General features: G+C 45.3%; 1 protein-coding gene across 5 annotated transcripts in view; it reads left to right on the top strand.

Annotated features, from left to right (window-relative positions):
- pign (phosphatidylinositol glycan anchor biosynthesis, class N) overlaps positions 1 to 16,280 on the top strand; it is a 124,765-nt gene that overhangs the window by 5,507 nt on the left and 102,978 nt on the right. For 2 of the 5 annotated variants that reach the window (XM_038796540.1, XM_038796541.1), the window contains exons 2-6: positions 4,797 to 5,057; positions 7,417 to 7,538; positions 9,911 to 10,009; positions 12,063 to 12,169; positions 13,327 to 13,451. In XM_038796540.1, the coding sequence (XP_038652468.1) occupies positions 4,837 to 5,057; positions 7,417 to 7,538; positions 9,911 to 10,009; positions 12,063 to 12,169; positions 13,327 to 13,451 (674 nt within the window). In that variant the 5' untranslated portion in view covers positions 4,797 to 4,836. Of the gene's footprint in view, positions 1 to 4,796; positions 5,058 to 5,169; positions 5,280 to 7,416; positions 7,539 to 9,910; positions 10,010 to 12,062; positions 12,170 to 13,326; positions 13,452 to 16,280 lie in introns of those variants that run through there. The other 3 variants (XR_005460602.1, XM_038796542.1, XM_038796543.1) reach the window with 2 other exon arrangements.

Here is a 16,280-nt window from a genome sequence, read left to right as displayed (position 1 = left end):
TTTGGTAGATATGGACAAGATTGCTGCACTTAAATTAATGGCCACGACTGAATTCGGGAGATAGGGTTTGATTTCCTGGAATTTAGCAGATTCCGGGAAGTTTTCAATATATTTAAAGGGAACGGTTAGGGTAGATGGAGAGAAACTTTCTGCTGGTTGGGGAGTGCAGGACTAAGGGGCAGGGTCTGAACCAGACCATTCAGGACTGAAATAAAGAAACACTTCGCACAAAATGTGGCACTAGTTTGGAACTCTTGTGCAAATGGCATTTGATCAAGATCAATTAATTTTAAATCTGAGATTGATCAACGGTATTAAAGGATAGGAGGCAAAGGTGGGTGTGTGGGCGTAGGTTGCAGATCAGGCAGGATCTCGTTGATGAGTGGAACAGGCTCGAGGGGCTAAATAATATCCTCCTATTCCTATTCTCCAAAGGGATTCTGGATAAATCTTTTTTAACGAAGGGTGGTTACGATGTGAAACTTGCTCTGTAGCAAGTGGATGTAGTTAAGTGAGAGCAAGATGAACAAATGAATAGATGTTATGGTGGTACGGTGGAAGGAGACCCATGTGGAGCACAGACATGTGCTCCGATGACAGTATCTGCTGTTCCTTTTCAAGATGAATTGCAATAGGTTTTGTTTATCCAAATATTTAATTATGTAGCTATGTGAGCATTTTCACAATATCAAACCACAAAATTTAATCTAAGTCATGCTAAACCTCAAATTCATCCGTCTTACCAAATTCCCAGATTTCCTCATCCTTTGTAGTTCTGTCTATTCTGACTAACAGACTAACTGACTAACATCCATTAATGTGCGTATATACCACACTGGTATGTGTTGCCTATATGTGTCAATTCTTCTCAGTCTAAATCCTAGCAACATTTTGTCTATTTCTCTTTGTTACATGTTGTGCTGTTCAGATATTTTTTGCAGCCAAGATTAGTGGGTGTGTCCCAGGTTATCATTGACAGAGGTTCAAGTTGAAGCACACCTGTATGATGCCTTTCGGAAGTTCCATCCACTTTTTCCATCAAAGGGATTCCAATGTGACTTTATAGTGCTCACCTGGGATTCCAGTGTGACTTTATAGAGCTGTACTCCGCAAGCTAGTGATTCAAAACAAACCTGTTGGACTTTAACCTGGTGTTGTAAGACTTCTTACTGTGCTCACCCCAGTCCAACACCGGCATCTCCTCATCATTATATTGAAGTGATGCTTTTAAATCTTCAATGTATATTATTTTTTGCATATTGGAACATTGAACTGAACTTCAAAAAGTAGTCAAATCTGTTATGAAGCACTTTAGAATGTCCTGTGGCTGCGACAGGTGCCAGATAAATGCAAATTATTTTAGGCCGCCAACTACAACTTGCATTTATAAAACGCCTTTCGCATAATCAGACATTGCAAGGCACTTCACATAGGCACTATAAAAGAAAATGTTGACACCAAGCCACAGAAGGCGATACTGGGGCAGATGACCAAAAAGGTCTGTTCAGAAAGGTAGGTTTTAAGAAGTGACTTAAGAGGAGGAAAAGTTTAGGCGAGAAATCCAGAGCGTAGTGCTAAATTCTCTGCATTAATGAGCTGGATGTGAATGTAGGAGATATGATCAGTAAGGTTGCAGATGACACAAAAGCTGGTGGTGTGGTAAACAGTGAGGAGAAAAATCTTGGATGACAGGACAATTAGATGGTTAGCTGGGAAGAGCAGTGGTAAAAAGAATTTAACCCTGCAAAGTTTGACGTAGTGCATTTTGGAAGAACTAACCAGACAAGGGAATATACAATGAACGGTAGAGCCCGGGGAAGTGCAGAGGATCAAAGGGACCTTGGTGTGCATGCCCATAGATCCCTGAAGACAGCAGGGCAAGTAGATAAGGTGGTTAAGAAGGCATATGGGAGGGGGCGGCACGTGGCACAGTGGTTAGCACTGCTGCCTTGTGCCGAGGACCCGGATTTGATCCCGGCCACGGGTCACTGTCCTTGTGGAGTTTGCACATTCTCCCCGTGTCTGTGTGGGTCTCACCTCCACGACCCAAAGATGTGCAAGCCATGCTAAATTGCCCTTTAATTGGGAAAAAAAGAATTGGGCATTTTAAATTTATATTTAAAAATGTAATAAATGGCATACAGGATACTTGCCTTTATTAGACAAGGCATAGAATATGAGAGCAAGGAGGTTATGATAGACCTGTATAAAACTCTGGTTAGGCCACAACTGGAGTACTGTGCGCAGTTCTGGTCGCCACACTGTAGGAAGTGATTGCATGAGAGAGAGGGTGCAAAGGAGATTCACCAGGATGTTGCCTGGGCTGCAGTGTTTCAGCTATTAAGAGAAATTGGATAGGCCAGGGTGTTCTTTAAAGCAGAGAAGGCGGGGGGGGGGTTACTGATTGAGGTGCCTAAGATTATGAGGGGCTCTGATAGAGTGAATAGGAAAGAACGTTTCCCCTTCGCGGAGTGAGCAGTAACCAGGGTGCATAGAGGTTTAGAGGGGATGTGAGGAAAAACGTTTTCACCCAGAGGGCGGTTGTTATCTGGAACTTGCTGCCTGAAAGATGGTAGAGATGGGAACCCTCACAACATGTAAAAAGTATTCAGATGAGCCCTTAAAACGCCACAGCATGCACGGCTACAGGCTGAGTGCTGGAGAATAGGATTCGAGTAGATAGGTACTTAATGGTCAGCGTGGACACGAAGGGCCTCTGCTGTGCTGTAAAACCCTTACTCTAATTGCATTCATTTCTAACCTGGTAATGCACATTAACTGGGGACTCACTTGTGCTCCTGTGAATAGGAACAGCCCATTTGACTCTCTGACTTTGTTGGTTAAAGCGCCAACCGGTGAACAGGTGATATTGTGTTCAAATCCCAGCAGATCCTTGTGCAGGGCAAAATCTATAAATAGGAACAGGTTCACCAGTTTACCCAAACTAATTATATATAAATATGGACAGAGTGAAGCTGTTGTTGTGTTGGGAGGTGCACATTTATAATGCGTTTAGTATAGGGTGACTCGGTAGCACCGTGGTTAGCACTGTTGCTTCACAGCACCAGGGTCCCAGGTTCGATTCCCGGCTTGGGTCACTCTGTGCGGAGTCTACACGTTCTCCCCGTGTTTGCGTGGGTTTCCTCCGGGTGCTCCGGTTTCTTCCCACAACTCCCGAAAGACGTGCTGTTAGGTGAATTGGACATTCTGAATTCTCCCTCTGTGTACCTGAACAGATGCTGGAATGTGGCGATTAGGGGATTTTCACAGTAACCTCATTGCAATGTTAATGTAAGCCTACTTGTGACAATAAGGATGATTATTATTATGTGTATCTCTGTGAATATATTGTCATTTCACACTGAGGACCGAAAGAGGGAATTGAAACTCTTTGTTCTGTCACGCTGGGAGTCTTCAAGGAAATGTCCACTTTGATTGGCGGTATTTGAAGAAATCAAGAATGACTTCAATATATTTATCTCCTGGTTCAATGAGTAAATACACTCTATGCTGTGCTCAGATGATCGATACCTATCAGATAGTCCCACGTTTGATTTCTGTTTTAAGTTAGTTGATCTGAACTGGGACAGCAGTCCTGGTCGTCCTACAATTGACTCTGCAACCCCGGGCTGAGGAAAACCAGGTTAAGGAGGACGTGTGACACATAGAAATCTCAGCCATGGGTGCCATTGGAACAACCATAGTTGATCAAATAATGAAGAAATAATGGCTGGGATTCTCCGACCCCGCGGCAGGTCGGAGAATCCTCGGGGGGGATCACGCCCCAATGCCGGCTTCCCGAATCGCCCCCGCCGATTTTCGGGCACCCACGGGATTCCGTTGAAAGTCTCCCCCCCCCCCCCCCGGCGATTATCCGGGCCCCGATGGGCCGAGTGGCTGCCAAGTTCAGCCGAGTCCCGCCGGTGTGGGCTACTCAGGTCCTACTTGGCAGGACCTGGAAGATGTGTCTGCAGGGGCCGTCCTGGAGGGAGGGGGAGGTGGGTGATCCGACCCCCGGGGGGGGGGTGCACAGTGGCCTGGCCCGCGGCCGGGGATACCGATCGGCGGACTGGTTCCGTGGGGGCTTATGTTCCTCCGTGCCGGGCCCCTGTTGGGCTCCGCCATATTGCCCGGAGGCCGGCGCGAAAAAAGGAACCCCCCGTGCACGCGCGGAATCACGCTGGCCGTAGCACGCATGCGGGGAATCACGCCGGCAATTCCGCGCCGGCTGGAGCTGTGGGTACCACTCCGGCACCGACCTAGCCCCCGAGGAGGGGGAGTATTCCCCATTATTGGGGGCAGTTGCTGCAGCTTTTCACTCTGGCGTGGGGACATTGCCCCATTATTGCAGAATCCTGTCCAATATTTTTCATGTTTTATTTATTATTTGGTTTCTTTTAGACTTTAAGTATGAGAAATGGGTGGAGAAATGATTTTCCTGTGACGTAAAACTGAAACCTTAAAAATGAATTACAAATTTCAGAGCCAGTAACCTATAGTTAACCATTTTTTTGAAAATGAATACTAAAAGACCTTATTTTCCATGAGATATTTCTTATTGCAAGCATTCTTTCCCCAAAAATAGTTAAGCTGTGAGGAACTATCATATCCAAAAGGCTCACAAGAATTGAGAGGTTGATGAATACCTGCGCATGTTAGAACGGACGATTTAAACTGTAATTATTATAAAACAATGCCAGTTTGAGGTTGCGAGCGAAAGGATTCAGCTCTGTCAGAAATTTACCCACTCCCAAGCGAACTGCTAAAATATTCCCATGCTTCTGTTTGCTTTTCAGTTTTTCCTGGAATGAAGTGATCGGATTTTAGTTTGCAAACATGCTGACGTTCTTCCTGATGGGTTTGCTTGTGCATCTCATTTTCTTTGCCTCCATTTTCGACATCTATTTCACCTCTCCCCTGGTACATGGAATGACTCCTCATCGAACGGCACTAACACCACCGGCTCAGCGTCTTGTCCTCTTTGTTGCTGATGGGTTGCGTGCAGACACCTTGTTTGAGCTGGATGAGAATGGACAAACACGTTCGCCATTTCTCCGGTAGGAGCAATGACGTGGAGCACTTTTTTAAAAAACCATGTCATTGGGATTATGGAAGGTTTTTATTGGGTTAACATTGAGAAGATGTTTCTTTTTTATTCTTCCCCAAAAGAGGAAAGGCACCAGTCCGTCACTAGTAAATCCTGTAGGAATTCAAGAGAAACTTTTTATACCCAGAGAGTGCTGCGGAAGTGGAACTCACTGTCACAAGGAACAGTTGAGGTAAATAGCAAAAATGCATTTTCGGGAGATAGAAAGAAATAGCAGGTGTTATTTATGTGGAAATCTTAACAAAAGCAGAGCAAGGCAATTTGATTAAAAGAAATGTTACAGCTGAGCTCACCTTTAACCGAAGAGAGCTATGAAGAAGGCCATGTGGAGAATCAGTACCAGCATGGACTTGATGGGCCAAATGACCTGTTTCTGTGATGTGCCTTCCACATAAATGAGATTGGAAGAAAGTCCCAGAATTGTCTTAGATCAAATACTTTATTTCTAGCTTGAGATTATTCCTTCCATGCACACACAGCTTTCAATTATGTGTGTGTTTTATGTTTTATTATTACGTTTATTTGTTGTACAGTGACGTAAAAGTTTAAAATATTTTATCCACTTCTTTGATTTTTGGGATTGCCTCAGGAGTGCTGTCTATTCTGCCAGAAACACATTGGGCTGGATTCTCCATTATTCAGACCATGTCCCCACGCTGGCGTCAAAACAGGGTTTTACTCCTGAAATTCCTGCAAAAAAAGTGAAACAAATTCTCAGCCCTGCAGGGTGCTAACAGGGACCCGGAGTAAATCTCGCAGTTTTTGCTGCAGATATGGGCCCCCGCACTTCCGGGTCAGAGGCCGCCCATGCGCACGGCGGCTGTCTCCAGCGGCCACGCCGTGCTCCATGGCGGACTCGGACTGTGCAGCCAGACCGAAGAAAGAGATCCCCTAATCAGCTGCACGCCCGACCCTCAATGCCTGCACATTAAGTCCCCGGCCGCCTATGAGGCCCCCCCCCGGTCTCTGATCTGCCTGCTCCAAACAGGACGGCCGCTGACTGAGTCCGCAGCCGCCACGCGAGCAGGTTAGTTCCACACCATTGGGAACTTGGCCGGTCAGGGTCGGAGGATTGCTGAGCGGGCTTCTGGCAATGGGCCCCTGGCGGCGCGGCGTACGCCCGGGTGGCGCCGATTTGCGGTGGCCGGAGAATCGCCGAACTGGCGCCGGGCCCGATTATGGCATCATATTGGATACTCCGCCTTGGCGTCAGCCGCGAATACAGCATCGGGCTGTGGAAAATCCAGCCCATTTTGTCTGTGGACATTTGATAAGGTTCTGACTCCTGACCTGTTGAAGGTGTGCTCAGCAGTAACATTTCTTCCAATCAAATGGCCTCGCGCTGTTTTTGATAAGGTTTCCACATGAATAATGTCCAATTGGTTGAGGCTAAGGTAGAACCCACATTTCATAAAAAGGGAGAAATTTGTGATTTTTATTTGGAGGAAACACACTCAACGTTATCTTATTATAGATACATTTTTTTTCAGTTGGATTGAACCACGAGCTGCAAGAAGAAACAAACAGTGTAGACATGGTGTGGCATCAATAACTGTGAGAAAGCAGATCACAGATTAGCCAATAAATTCCAGCTTTGTTGCTGCAGCCCCACATACTGAAATGAGCCACTCTGTGGAAATATAGATATCATAAAACAAAGTTATTTGGGGACTAAATAATGCAGTGAATTCAAATGTAGCACAGATTGGCAGCAGGAACTCTCCTTTTTCTGCTGCCTGCAGAGATAGTAAATTAGGTTTGTTTCATGTGGCAAAGATCGCAGGATTTTCCACTGGCTGAAACTTGGACTCAAAGACGCTGTTACTTTGTGGGCAAATGTGATGTTTAGTTCATCTGGACAAAGGCCTGACCGATAGCAAATAAGGCAAATTACCAGTTTGGTGGTGAAATTTGAAAAATTAATTTGCTCCTCTTGTCTCGATCCTCTAAGATCACCCCAGCGGCCAGATCAGGCAAGCGGAGAAGGGATTTGGTGCGATTTCCCATGTACTGGGATGTGCAACATGTGGCATGGGATTGTAAATAGCAGTGGCCAATCTGGTGTTGCCAGATAGGTCGGGGAAGATGAAGGAGATAAAGAAGGTGTTCATTAATGGTTTGGTATGATCCTCATTGTTAGATTCACTTGGCTTCTCCAGGTGCACTCTGAACACAACAGATTATTCTTAGTTTTTAAAAAATAATATTAATCACGTAGCAGTTTTTAAAATGAATGTGAAAAGTATCGAACCAAACCCATGTCCTGCTTCTTGCATGCCTGATTCTGTAAGTTGTTTTTGTGCATGCAGGAATGTGGTGGAGCAGAGTGGAAGTTGGGGTGTGTCCCACACGCGGGTTCCTACTGAATCCAGACCTGGTCATGTGGCTCTGATTGCAGGGTTTTATGAAGACGTCAGTGCTGTTGCTAAAGGTAGGCAGTACTTAATTAATTTGTATATTTGCATTTGGCTTGCAGATTATAATTGTTTCCTTTTCTGCAAGCTCCAAAGTGATCTCGTTAAACACCAAAGTATGAATTATAAAGAAAATTAATGAATGCGAAATGTGAATACAAAGAATAACCCCCTCCCCCATGAGGTGATTATCACTTAGGTCTGTTAATAATGTGGGTGTTATTTGTGACTTCTTTAGTTGGTTAGTAAATTACAGTTTACTCTGCATCTGGCTGTGCAAATTAATATTTATTGCCCAGTATTAAGGCAACTAAATTGCACACGTGTCTCATTGTCATCTTTCAGGTTTAAGGATGCCATACTCTATAAAGTTTATCTGAGCAACCTTTGAGCTGTTTTGTGAAAATATAAACCGTCATTATCTGGACGTTTTAGCCTTATTTCGTAACAACCTCACTTTGCGTCCATTTAAAATCTGCAGCATTATGAAACGTGATATGTTACCTGTTCCGCCAGCCTTGCTCAGTCGAGCATTGCAACAGCAATTTGCACATCCATTTATGAAAGTATATTTATTAGGATTTTACATTTTTGAAAACAACGCAGCAGAATTGCAAAATAAATGCACTGCTGTAAGCAAGGAAAAATACAGCTCGATATACACGGATGGGAACAGGAGAACAACATTATCACTGGCTCGATACAATCAGTAGACAAAGCTAGATGCCTCATTAAGCCCCACCAGAGACCAAAGGAGAAACAGGATGAAGCTATGAAAACATTGTGAAATTGTGCCCACCCTCCCATGATGCGCCTGCTCGCAATTACCACGAGAATTTAGGATAAGTTTTCCACGCCATGTTTGGGCGCACATCAATATATATCTCCCTCAACTTCAGCAGTACCAGAGACACCATTGAGACACCAGAGTCTCCTCTCCTCGGATACCAACCCTACCTGCACCCATGCAGGAACCAATCACGGATTCTTTAGCCCCACCCTTACAAAAGAAATACATGAAAACCCCAGTTCTAAAGGGGACCAGTCTCTCTCTTAACAGACCAGCCAAACACTTAACCAAATCCACCTCAGCGTGCGCCACCACTCATATCCCCCCATTCTGAAAAGACCCAGAGGAAAAACCCCAACCTCAAAGAAGTGTCAAAAGGAACACAGTCCTCCTCAGGATACATAATCTGCCTGGGCCATTGAAGGAGATTCTTCAAAATAACAGAAGACCAAAGTAAAAACCCAATATTGTTAGCTCTAACTGGAGGGCTATCTTCAATCTCAGTGCGGACTGAACCAACCCTATCATCCAACTCCACCATCCACCCATCTCCCTCCACTGGCTCCACTCATCTTCGGTATCAATGAGATAAGAGTGTCAATAAAGCCCCACAAAGCCACAAAGATTATAACACATAATGACAAAAAGAAGTAAAACAGTGCACAGACCACATTTCACACAATTGACTCAATATGATTTGGCTCGAACAGGATAACAGAGGACACTGGCCCTCACGCTCACACCTCGCACTGCCTTGCAGGAGAGGAGACATCAATAAATAATCAGCAACATAATCACAAGGGAGTAACGTCCAGGATTATAGAAGAATTGCAGGATAAAGACACCATCTATGTTGCTCGAGAAGGCTGATGCCAAGGCTGGATCAACGAACACACAGAATCTCTCGAGGATCATAACCAGCGAAGCACCTTTACTTCCACCATGCCTACGCTCAAGCAACCCACAGCCTAGGCCCCAGCTGGGGGAGATTTCTCCATCCGCTCAGCCACCTGCAACCTTTCGATGAGCACTGAGGATGGGATAATATAGGGCTAGTGGCCGGATGCTCTGTGCTCCATCGAACCTGATGCACCCAGTCGCCAAATCAAGATTACTAAAGCATGGCAGCCAATCTTAAAACTGTTAAGGCTCCTTCCTTTTGATTTCCCTTTGTTCCCATTTCTTTTGTTTTACTTTATTATTCTTGGTCATGGACTCATAATTGGAATGTGCCTTTAAATAGTGGACTTAAGCTGAGGCAGCCTGCTAATCAGGCAGTGTGTTCCAGGATTTGTGCTTTTGGAGAGGAGAAGACAGACTGGGCCGATGCCGTGGGAATCCATGTGGGCACGGACTACTTAGGCAACTGAGAAGTCACGAATGGTACTGGACACTGCAACGGTCAGTGGACATTTCCACTTCTGACCCTACGTTGGAGCAAAGGTCCATGATGAAGCATCTGAAGATGTTTGGGCTGAGGACACTATCCTGAGGAGCAACTGTAGTGATGTCGAAGTTAGCAGAATTTCAGAAGTTTGTGTACCTTGCTGAGTAATTAATTAGGTGCAGCTTCTTGCTTTAATATTTTACTTCTTGCAGGTTGGAAAGAGAACCCAGTAGAATTTGATTCTGTTTTTAACGAGAGCACACACACCTGGTGCTGGGGGAGTCCTGACATTTTACCAATGTTTGCGAAAGGTAAGAATCACTGGACTTGCCGCTTCAGCATAAACAGCAAAAAAAAACTTTTAAAATGTTTCCGTTGTTCAGAAGCTTTGTCAAAGTGGTGAGTTTTAAGAACGTCTTAAAGGAGCGAGAGAGGTGGAGAGGTTTAGGGAGGGAATTGCAGATCATCTGGCCTAATCATGGCCAATATGAAGTAGCAGTGAAATCGAGGAAGTGTAAGAGGCCAGAGTTGTAGGAGCACAGATATCTTGGCTGGTTGCTGGACTGGAGGAGGTTACAAATGTAGGGAGTGGCAAAGCCATGGAGGGGGTTTGAGGAAAAAGATGAGAATTTAAAAAGTGCTGGATTCAGATCCTGTGCAATGACATTGGCCCTGGGCCCTTGGAGCCCGCCCTGCCGTAAGATGAAACCATTGCTGATTTGGCTGTGGTCTCAACTCCACCTTCCTCTCACCCCCACCCACCCCATAACCCTTGACCCCTTGTTTATCCAAAATCTATCTAACTCGGTCTTGAATGTGTTCGGTGACCCAACCTCCGCTATTTTCTGGGGAAGAGATTTTTTTTATATATAAATGTTTTTTATTGGATTTTTGAACAAAGTATATTTGCCGTTATGTACACAGGATATGATATAGTAGGCATCTGTTTGTGCCGGCGAGACAATTCCAGAGGGCAATCCTCGAATAGGTCTGGTGCCGGTGTTGCCTGGGGAAGAGATTTTAATATACTTGTTAGCCTCTGATGGAAAGAAATTCCTCTCATCTCCTCCTTAAAAGGAAGACCTGTCATTCTTAAAGTGTACCCGCTAGTTAGAATCTCCCTATATAGATCAATGAGCTCAAGGGCGCGATTTAATGTGAGTGAAACACAGTCCCGTGTCGAGCGTGATTAGCCGGGTGTTTCCCGGCACTGACAGCACAGAGAACGACTCCGCTATTGAACGGGACGCGGTTTCATTTCGGGGCCTCAGCGAGGAACCCACGCCCGAGGCAGCATTTAATCCCATTTCCTGCACTAATGAGCTCCGCTCGCCAGTGCAGGAAGAGATTGGATGACACCTCAATCTCTAGGAGCCCCCTCCTGCCCCCAGGAGCCCAACTCCCCCACCTTGCCCTCCCCAATGCTCCAACGCACCTATAGGGCGGCACCTGGCACCCCACCCCATAAAGGCAGGACACCCCCGGGCCGATCCTTGGCTCTGGTAAAATGCCACCCAGGGAACTGGCCACCCTGGCAGTGTCGGGCTGGCACCTGGGTGACACTGCCAGGGTGCCTAGGTGGTACTGCTGGGGTGCTGGGTTGGTAGTGCCAAGGTACCACCAGCAGTGCCAGGCTACCACTCTGACCCCCCCCCCTCCCCAAAGTGCCATTCCGCCCGGTCCATGTTGGTGCAGACCAATGCTAAACAGCACTCGCTCAGGGTCTTCCAGGCAGGGGGGGGGGGGTCAGATCCCGCTCCCTCGGTAACTCCGGCGAGAGAATGATCAGGTGAACCTGACCGAACACTTGAATATGCTCTACGGGCGGGATCCAGATCGCGACTTCTCGTGAGATCCCGTTAGATCTTGCGAGGCAGGACGAGTGGGTGAATTTCGCGAGAGGCCTCGGAGTTACAGCTATCGTGGCATCATTCAACTCCCTGTGAAAGCATAGATTTGATGGGTGTGCATCTGTTGAGCAGAGTTTTGAAATAGAAAACAACACGTAATTGCTGAGTTCCATTTCCCTCCACTTTGGTGGGGGGAGGGAAATTATTTTCCACAAATTCACGGTGCCATAAAACTCAGGAATATATAATCGGTGGAAATGCGGAAAATGGATTTTGATGATTCCTGTGTGTTTTGCCTGACTAAGGACTAAGGCAAGTCAATTGCAGCCATGAACGCTTTTCGGCAAAGTTCATTTTCCTGTTGGAACTTATCAGTCAGAATTTTTGTTACATTAGTCCATGGCTTATTAAGCATTATAATAAATTGTTTGATCAGTGTGTGCATACGCAAGAATACAAACTATCTACTTTTCACTATCAGGAACCTTCTGTCTTAAGTTGTCAAATTTCACAGGTGCCAGTGGTGACCATGTTTATACACGCATGTACCCGGCTGAGATGGAGGATTTTGCTGCCCAGGATGCATCCAAGCTGGACACTTGGGTATTCAATGAAGTAAAGGTAACTGGAATGTTATTCACCTGATTGGAGACACTAAATGGGAAATGCCTGCTCTTTTTTTCCAAGGAGATGTTTCCAAGGCCCTTGGCTCTGGGATTCTCTCCATAAACCCACAGGCCTCTCTCTATCTCCCTCTCCTCCTTTAAAACCTATCTCCTTCACCAAGCTTTTGGTCATCATAGAATCCCTACAGTGCAGAAGGAGGCCATTCAGCCCATCGAGTGTGCACCCACCTTCCCAAAGAGCACTCTAGCCATGTCCACTACCCCGTCCAATCCCCGGAAACTAACCTGCACATCCCTGGACACTAAGAGGCAATTCAGGATGGCCAATCCGCCTAACCTGCAGATCTTTGGACTGTGGGAGGAAACCGAAGCACCAGGAAGAAACCCACACACACACTGGGAGAACGTGCAGAATCCGCACAGTCACCCGAGGCTGGAGTCGAACCCGGGTTCCTGGCACTGTGAGGCAGCAGTGCTAACCACTGTGCCACCCATCCGTAGAATCTCCCCATATGGCTCGGTATCAGATAATATTTGATGGCCCTCCTGTGAAATGTTCAGGGATGTTTTATGATATTTAAGTTGGTGCAAAAATGCAAGTTACTGCTGTTGAAGGAAGGCCATTTTTAATTTTATTGGTGCTTTAAACGCTTTCATATTTTTCAGCAGCTATTTAAAATCTGATGTTTCTGAAGCATAGGTAATATTGATTAAAAATATTGCTGCCCCAACTTTAGAGAATTATAAGAAATGCCTCTGGCTGTGGGGCACCGGGGTTTTGTGGGGGTGATTGGCACGGTGGGTAAGGACACTTGGCATTTGCTTCTAGGACATGAGTTGAAAGTTTGGACAGATGGAATGAAAATCTCTTCTGTTTGCTCCCTGTGAGGAATCTACGTGAACTGGGTTTGAGTGCTCCTCATTTTAATTCATGGTCAGCATGGACCTACTGTACAAAACCGCCCCTGATTTGACAATAATTGTCAATCACACGAGCTGTGGAAATGGGATTGATTGATGTAGTAGGATGATTCCCTTTGGAGTTGGGGTTGAGACAGGTGACACCACAGTAGGGGGAACATTACAATGCTTGACTCTGCAAATTTTTTGTTTCCCACTATCACAATGTCTTTTTCTTCTTTTTCCCAACAGACCTTTTTTGAATTTGCCAAAAGTAATGAAACACTCTCAACTAAAATGTGGGCACATGAGGTTGTTTATTTCCTGCATTTACTTGGGTTGGACACCAATGGGCATGCTCACAGGCCGATGTCAAGGTAATTCTCTCTTGCCCGTTTCAACTTTTATATAATTTCCCTGCACTTTGGATCTTGCCTTTTCATCTCCCAAAGTTTGCTAGCTTAGAATCCTGACGCTTTGAATCCCTACAATGCAGAAGGAGGCCATTCAGCCCATCTAAAAGAACATACCTAAGCCCCCACCCCATCCCTGCAACTCGCTAACCTAACCTAAAAATCTTTGGACACTAAGATGTGCAGGTTAGGTGGATTGGCCTTGCTAAATTGCGCCTTAGTGTCCATGGGTGTGTAGGATAGGTGGGGTTACGGGGATGGGCAATGGCGAATGCAGACTTAATGGGCTAAATGCCTCCTTCTACGCTGTAAGAATTCTATGGTTCAAAGAGGCAATTTAACAACGCCAATCCTCCAACCTGCACATTTCTGAACTGTGGAATGAAATCAGAACACCCGGGGGAAACACATGCAGACACCGGTTGAACGTGCAAACTCCACACAGTCACCCAAGGTTGGAATCGAACCTGGGTCCTTGGCACTGTAATACTGAATCATTATTCAAAAACTGACTGTGCGCCATTGAGTTTAAAAATCAGCACTCGGAAAATTGCGAGACAGCTTTATATGTGAGTATTTGAAAAGTTCACTTGATATAGTGAATGGTATATCTAGCGAACCGAAAAGACCATTTTTATTTTGATAACCTGAATAGATGGATAAAATAGGACGTGGATATTGTAGACATGGATTTTCAGAAGGGTCACAAGAACACCAGAATTAGGAGCACGAGTTGACCATTTGACCCTTCGAGTCTACTATACCACGGAACATAGAAAAATACAGCACAGAACAGGCCCTTCGGCCCACGATGTTGTGCCGAACTTTTGCCCTAGATTGAAAACAAATTAATCTACACCCCATCATTCTACCGTAATCCATGTACCTATCCGATAGCCGCGTGAAGGTCCCTAATGTTTCTGACTCAACTACTTCCACAGGCAGTGCATTCCATGCCCCCACTACTCTCTGGGTAAAGAACCTATCTCTGACATCCCCCCTATATCTTCCACCATTCACCTTAAATTTATGTCCCCTTGTAATGCTTTGTTCCACCCGGGGAAAACGTCTCTGACTGTCTACTCTATCTATTCCGCTGATCATCTTATAAACCTCTATCAAGTTGCCCCTCATCCTTCTCCGTTCTAATGAGAAAAGGCCTTGCACTCTCAACCTTTCCTCGTAATACCTACTCTCCATTCCAGGCAACATCCTGGTAAATCTCCTTTGCACCTTTTCCAAAGCTTCCACATCCTTCCTAAAATGAAGCAACCAGAACTGCACTCAGTACTCCAAATGTGGCCTTTCCAAGGTTTTGTACAGCTGCATCATCACCTCACGGCTCTTAAATTCAATCCCTCTGCTAATGAACGCTAGCACACCATATGCCTTCTTCACAGACCATATGTTAGATCATAGCTGATCTGATTGCCTCAACTCCACTTTCCTGTCTGCACCCCATCAGGCATTTAATACAACTGCACAAGAGAGATTGCAAATGTTTATAGTTGATACTAGAGAAGGATGTATGATCACGAAAGGAGCAGAAAGTATTCAAAAGTAGCTTTGATGAAGAGAATGGGTGAAATGATGGCAAATACAGTTTTAACATAAAGTAATTGCTAATAAGTTTGGATGTAAGAATGAGGGTTGGAGGGCAGCACGGTACGCAGTGATTAGTACTACTGCCTACAGCGCTGAGAACCAGGGTTCGAATCCTGGCCCTGGGTCACTGTCCGTGTGGAGTTTGCACATTCTCCCCATGTCTGCATAGGTTTCATCCCCACAACCCAAAGATGTGCAGGTTAGGTGGATTGGCCACCCTAAATTGCCCCTTAATTGGAAAAGAAAATAATTGGGTACTCTAAATTTAAAAAAAAAGAATGAGGGTTAGAATTACAGTTTGATGGACAAAAGAAGTTAAGCATCTGGAGATAAGTTATTAAAATCTAACCCACAGGTGCCGAAGATTACGTAGAATGACTAATGTGTTTACATGAAAACAGTCCATGCTCGAATTTTAACTTCCACATGAACAAAAGTTCAATGTGCGGGTTGACCATCTTTGCAATTCCTTACCTCAGAGGACTGTGGAAGCTCAGTGATTGAGTATGTTTAAGGTGGGGCTTGATAGATTTCTGATTAGAAATAACCTTAAGGATTATGGGGAAAGTGTATGTAAAAGCCATTGAAGTGTCCATTTTTATGGTTATTTTCCATAATTTCACCATTGCAGTTTCCCCCCGGTCCTTGGTATTATTTTCTATGCATCCTATTTTAGTATCAGCAGCAGATTTGGCCACCGTTACCTCAATCCCTGTCTGCAAATCACTGATGTGGACTGGGAACAGATGTCCCAGAACTGAACCCCGACCTCTCAATCCTTTCCAACGATTTCCTGTGTGGTAGCTTGTCAAAAACATTATGAAAGCCCATTATACATCCCATTCACCATCACCGAATCCTCCATAAAAAGATTCTATCAGAGGCTGATGGAATGCTGGGTCTTGTGGCAAGAAGGATAGAATTTACAAGCAAGGTCAGAATATCAGGGCTGGCCCAAACGGTTATCCAGCCAGTGAGTGGTCCCACCTGAGGACAGACCAACGAAAAATCATATTGGACTTGAAACATTTCTCTCTCCACAGATGCTGCCAGACCAGCTGGGTTTTGATTGAAGTCCAGTGACCATTGTCCAGCATGGTATCTGGAATGAAGGGCCAAGCTATGATTACTGAGTGAGAATGCCTGCAATGTATTTGCATTTCATTGGCCTCTTTGATCACCACCTTT

This window comes from Scyliorhinus canicula, chromosome 5 (genome assembly GCF_902713615.1).
Source record: "Scyliorhinus canicula chromosome 5, sScyCan1.1, whole genome shotgun sequence".
NCBI lineage: Eukaryota > Metazoa > Chordata > Chondrichthyes > Carcharhiniformes > Scyliorhinidae > Scyliorhinus > Scyliorhinus canicula.
The sequence above is the reverse complement of the archived record's forward strand: the minus strand, read 5'-3'. Positions and strand labels throughout refer to the sequence as shown.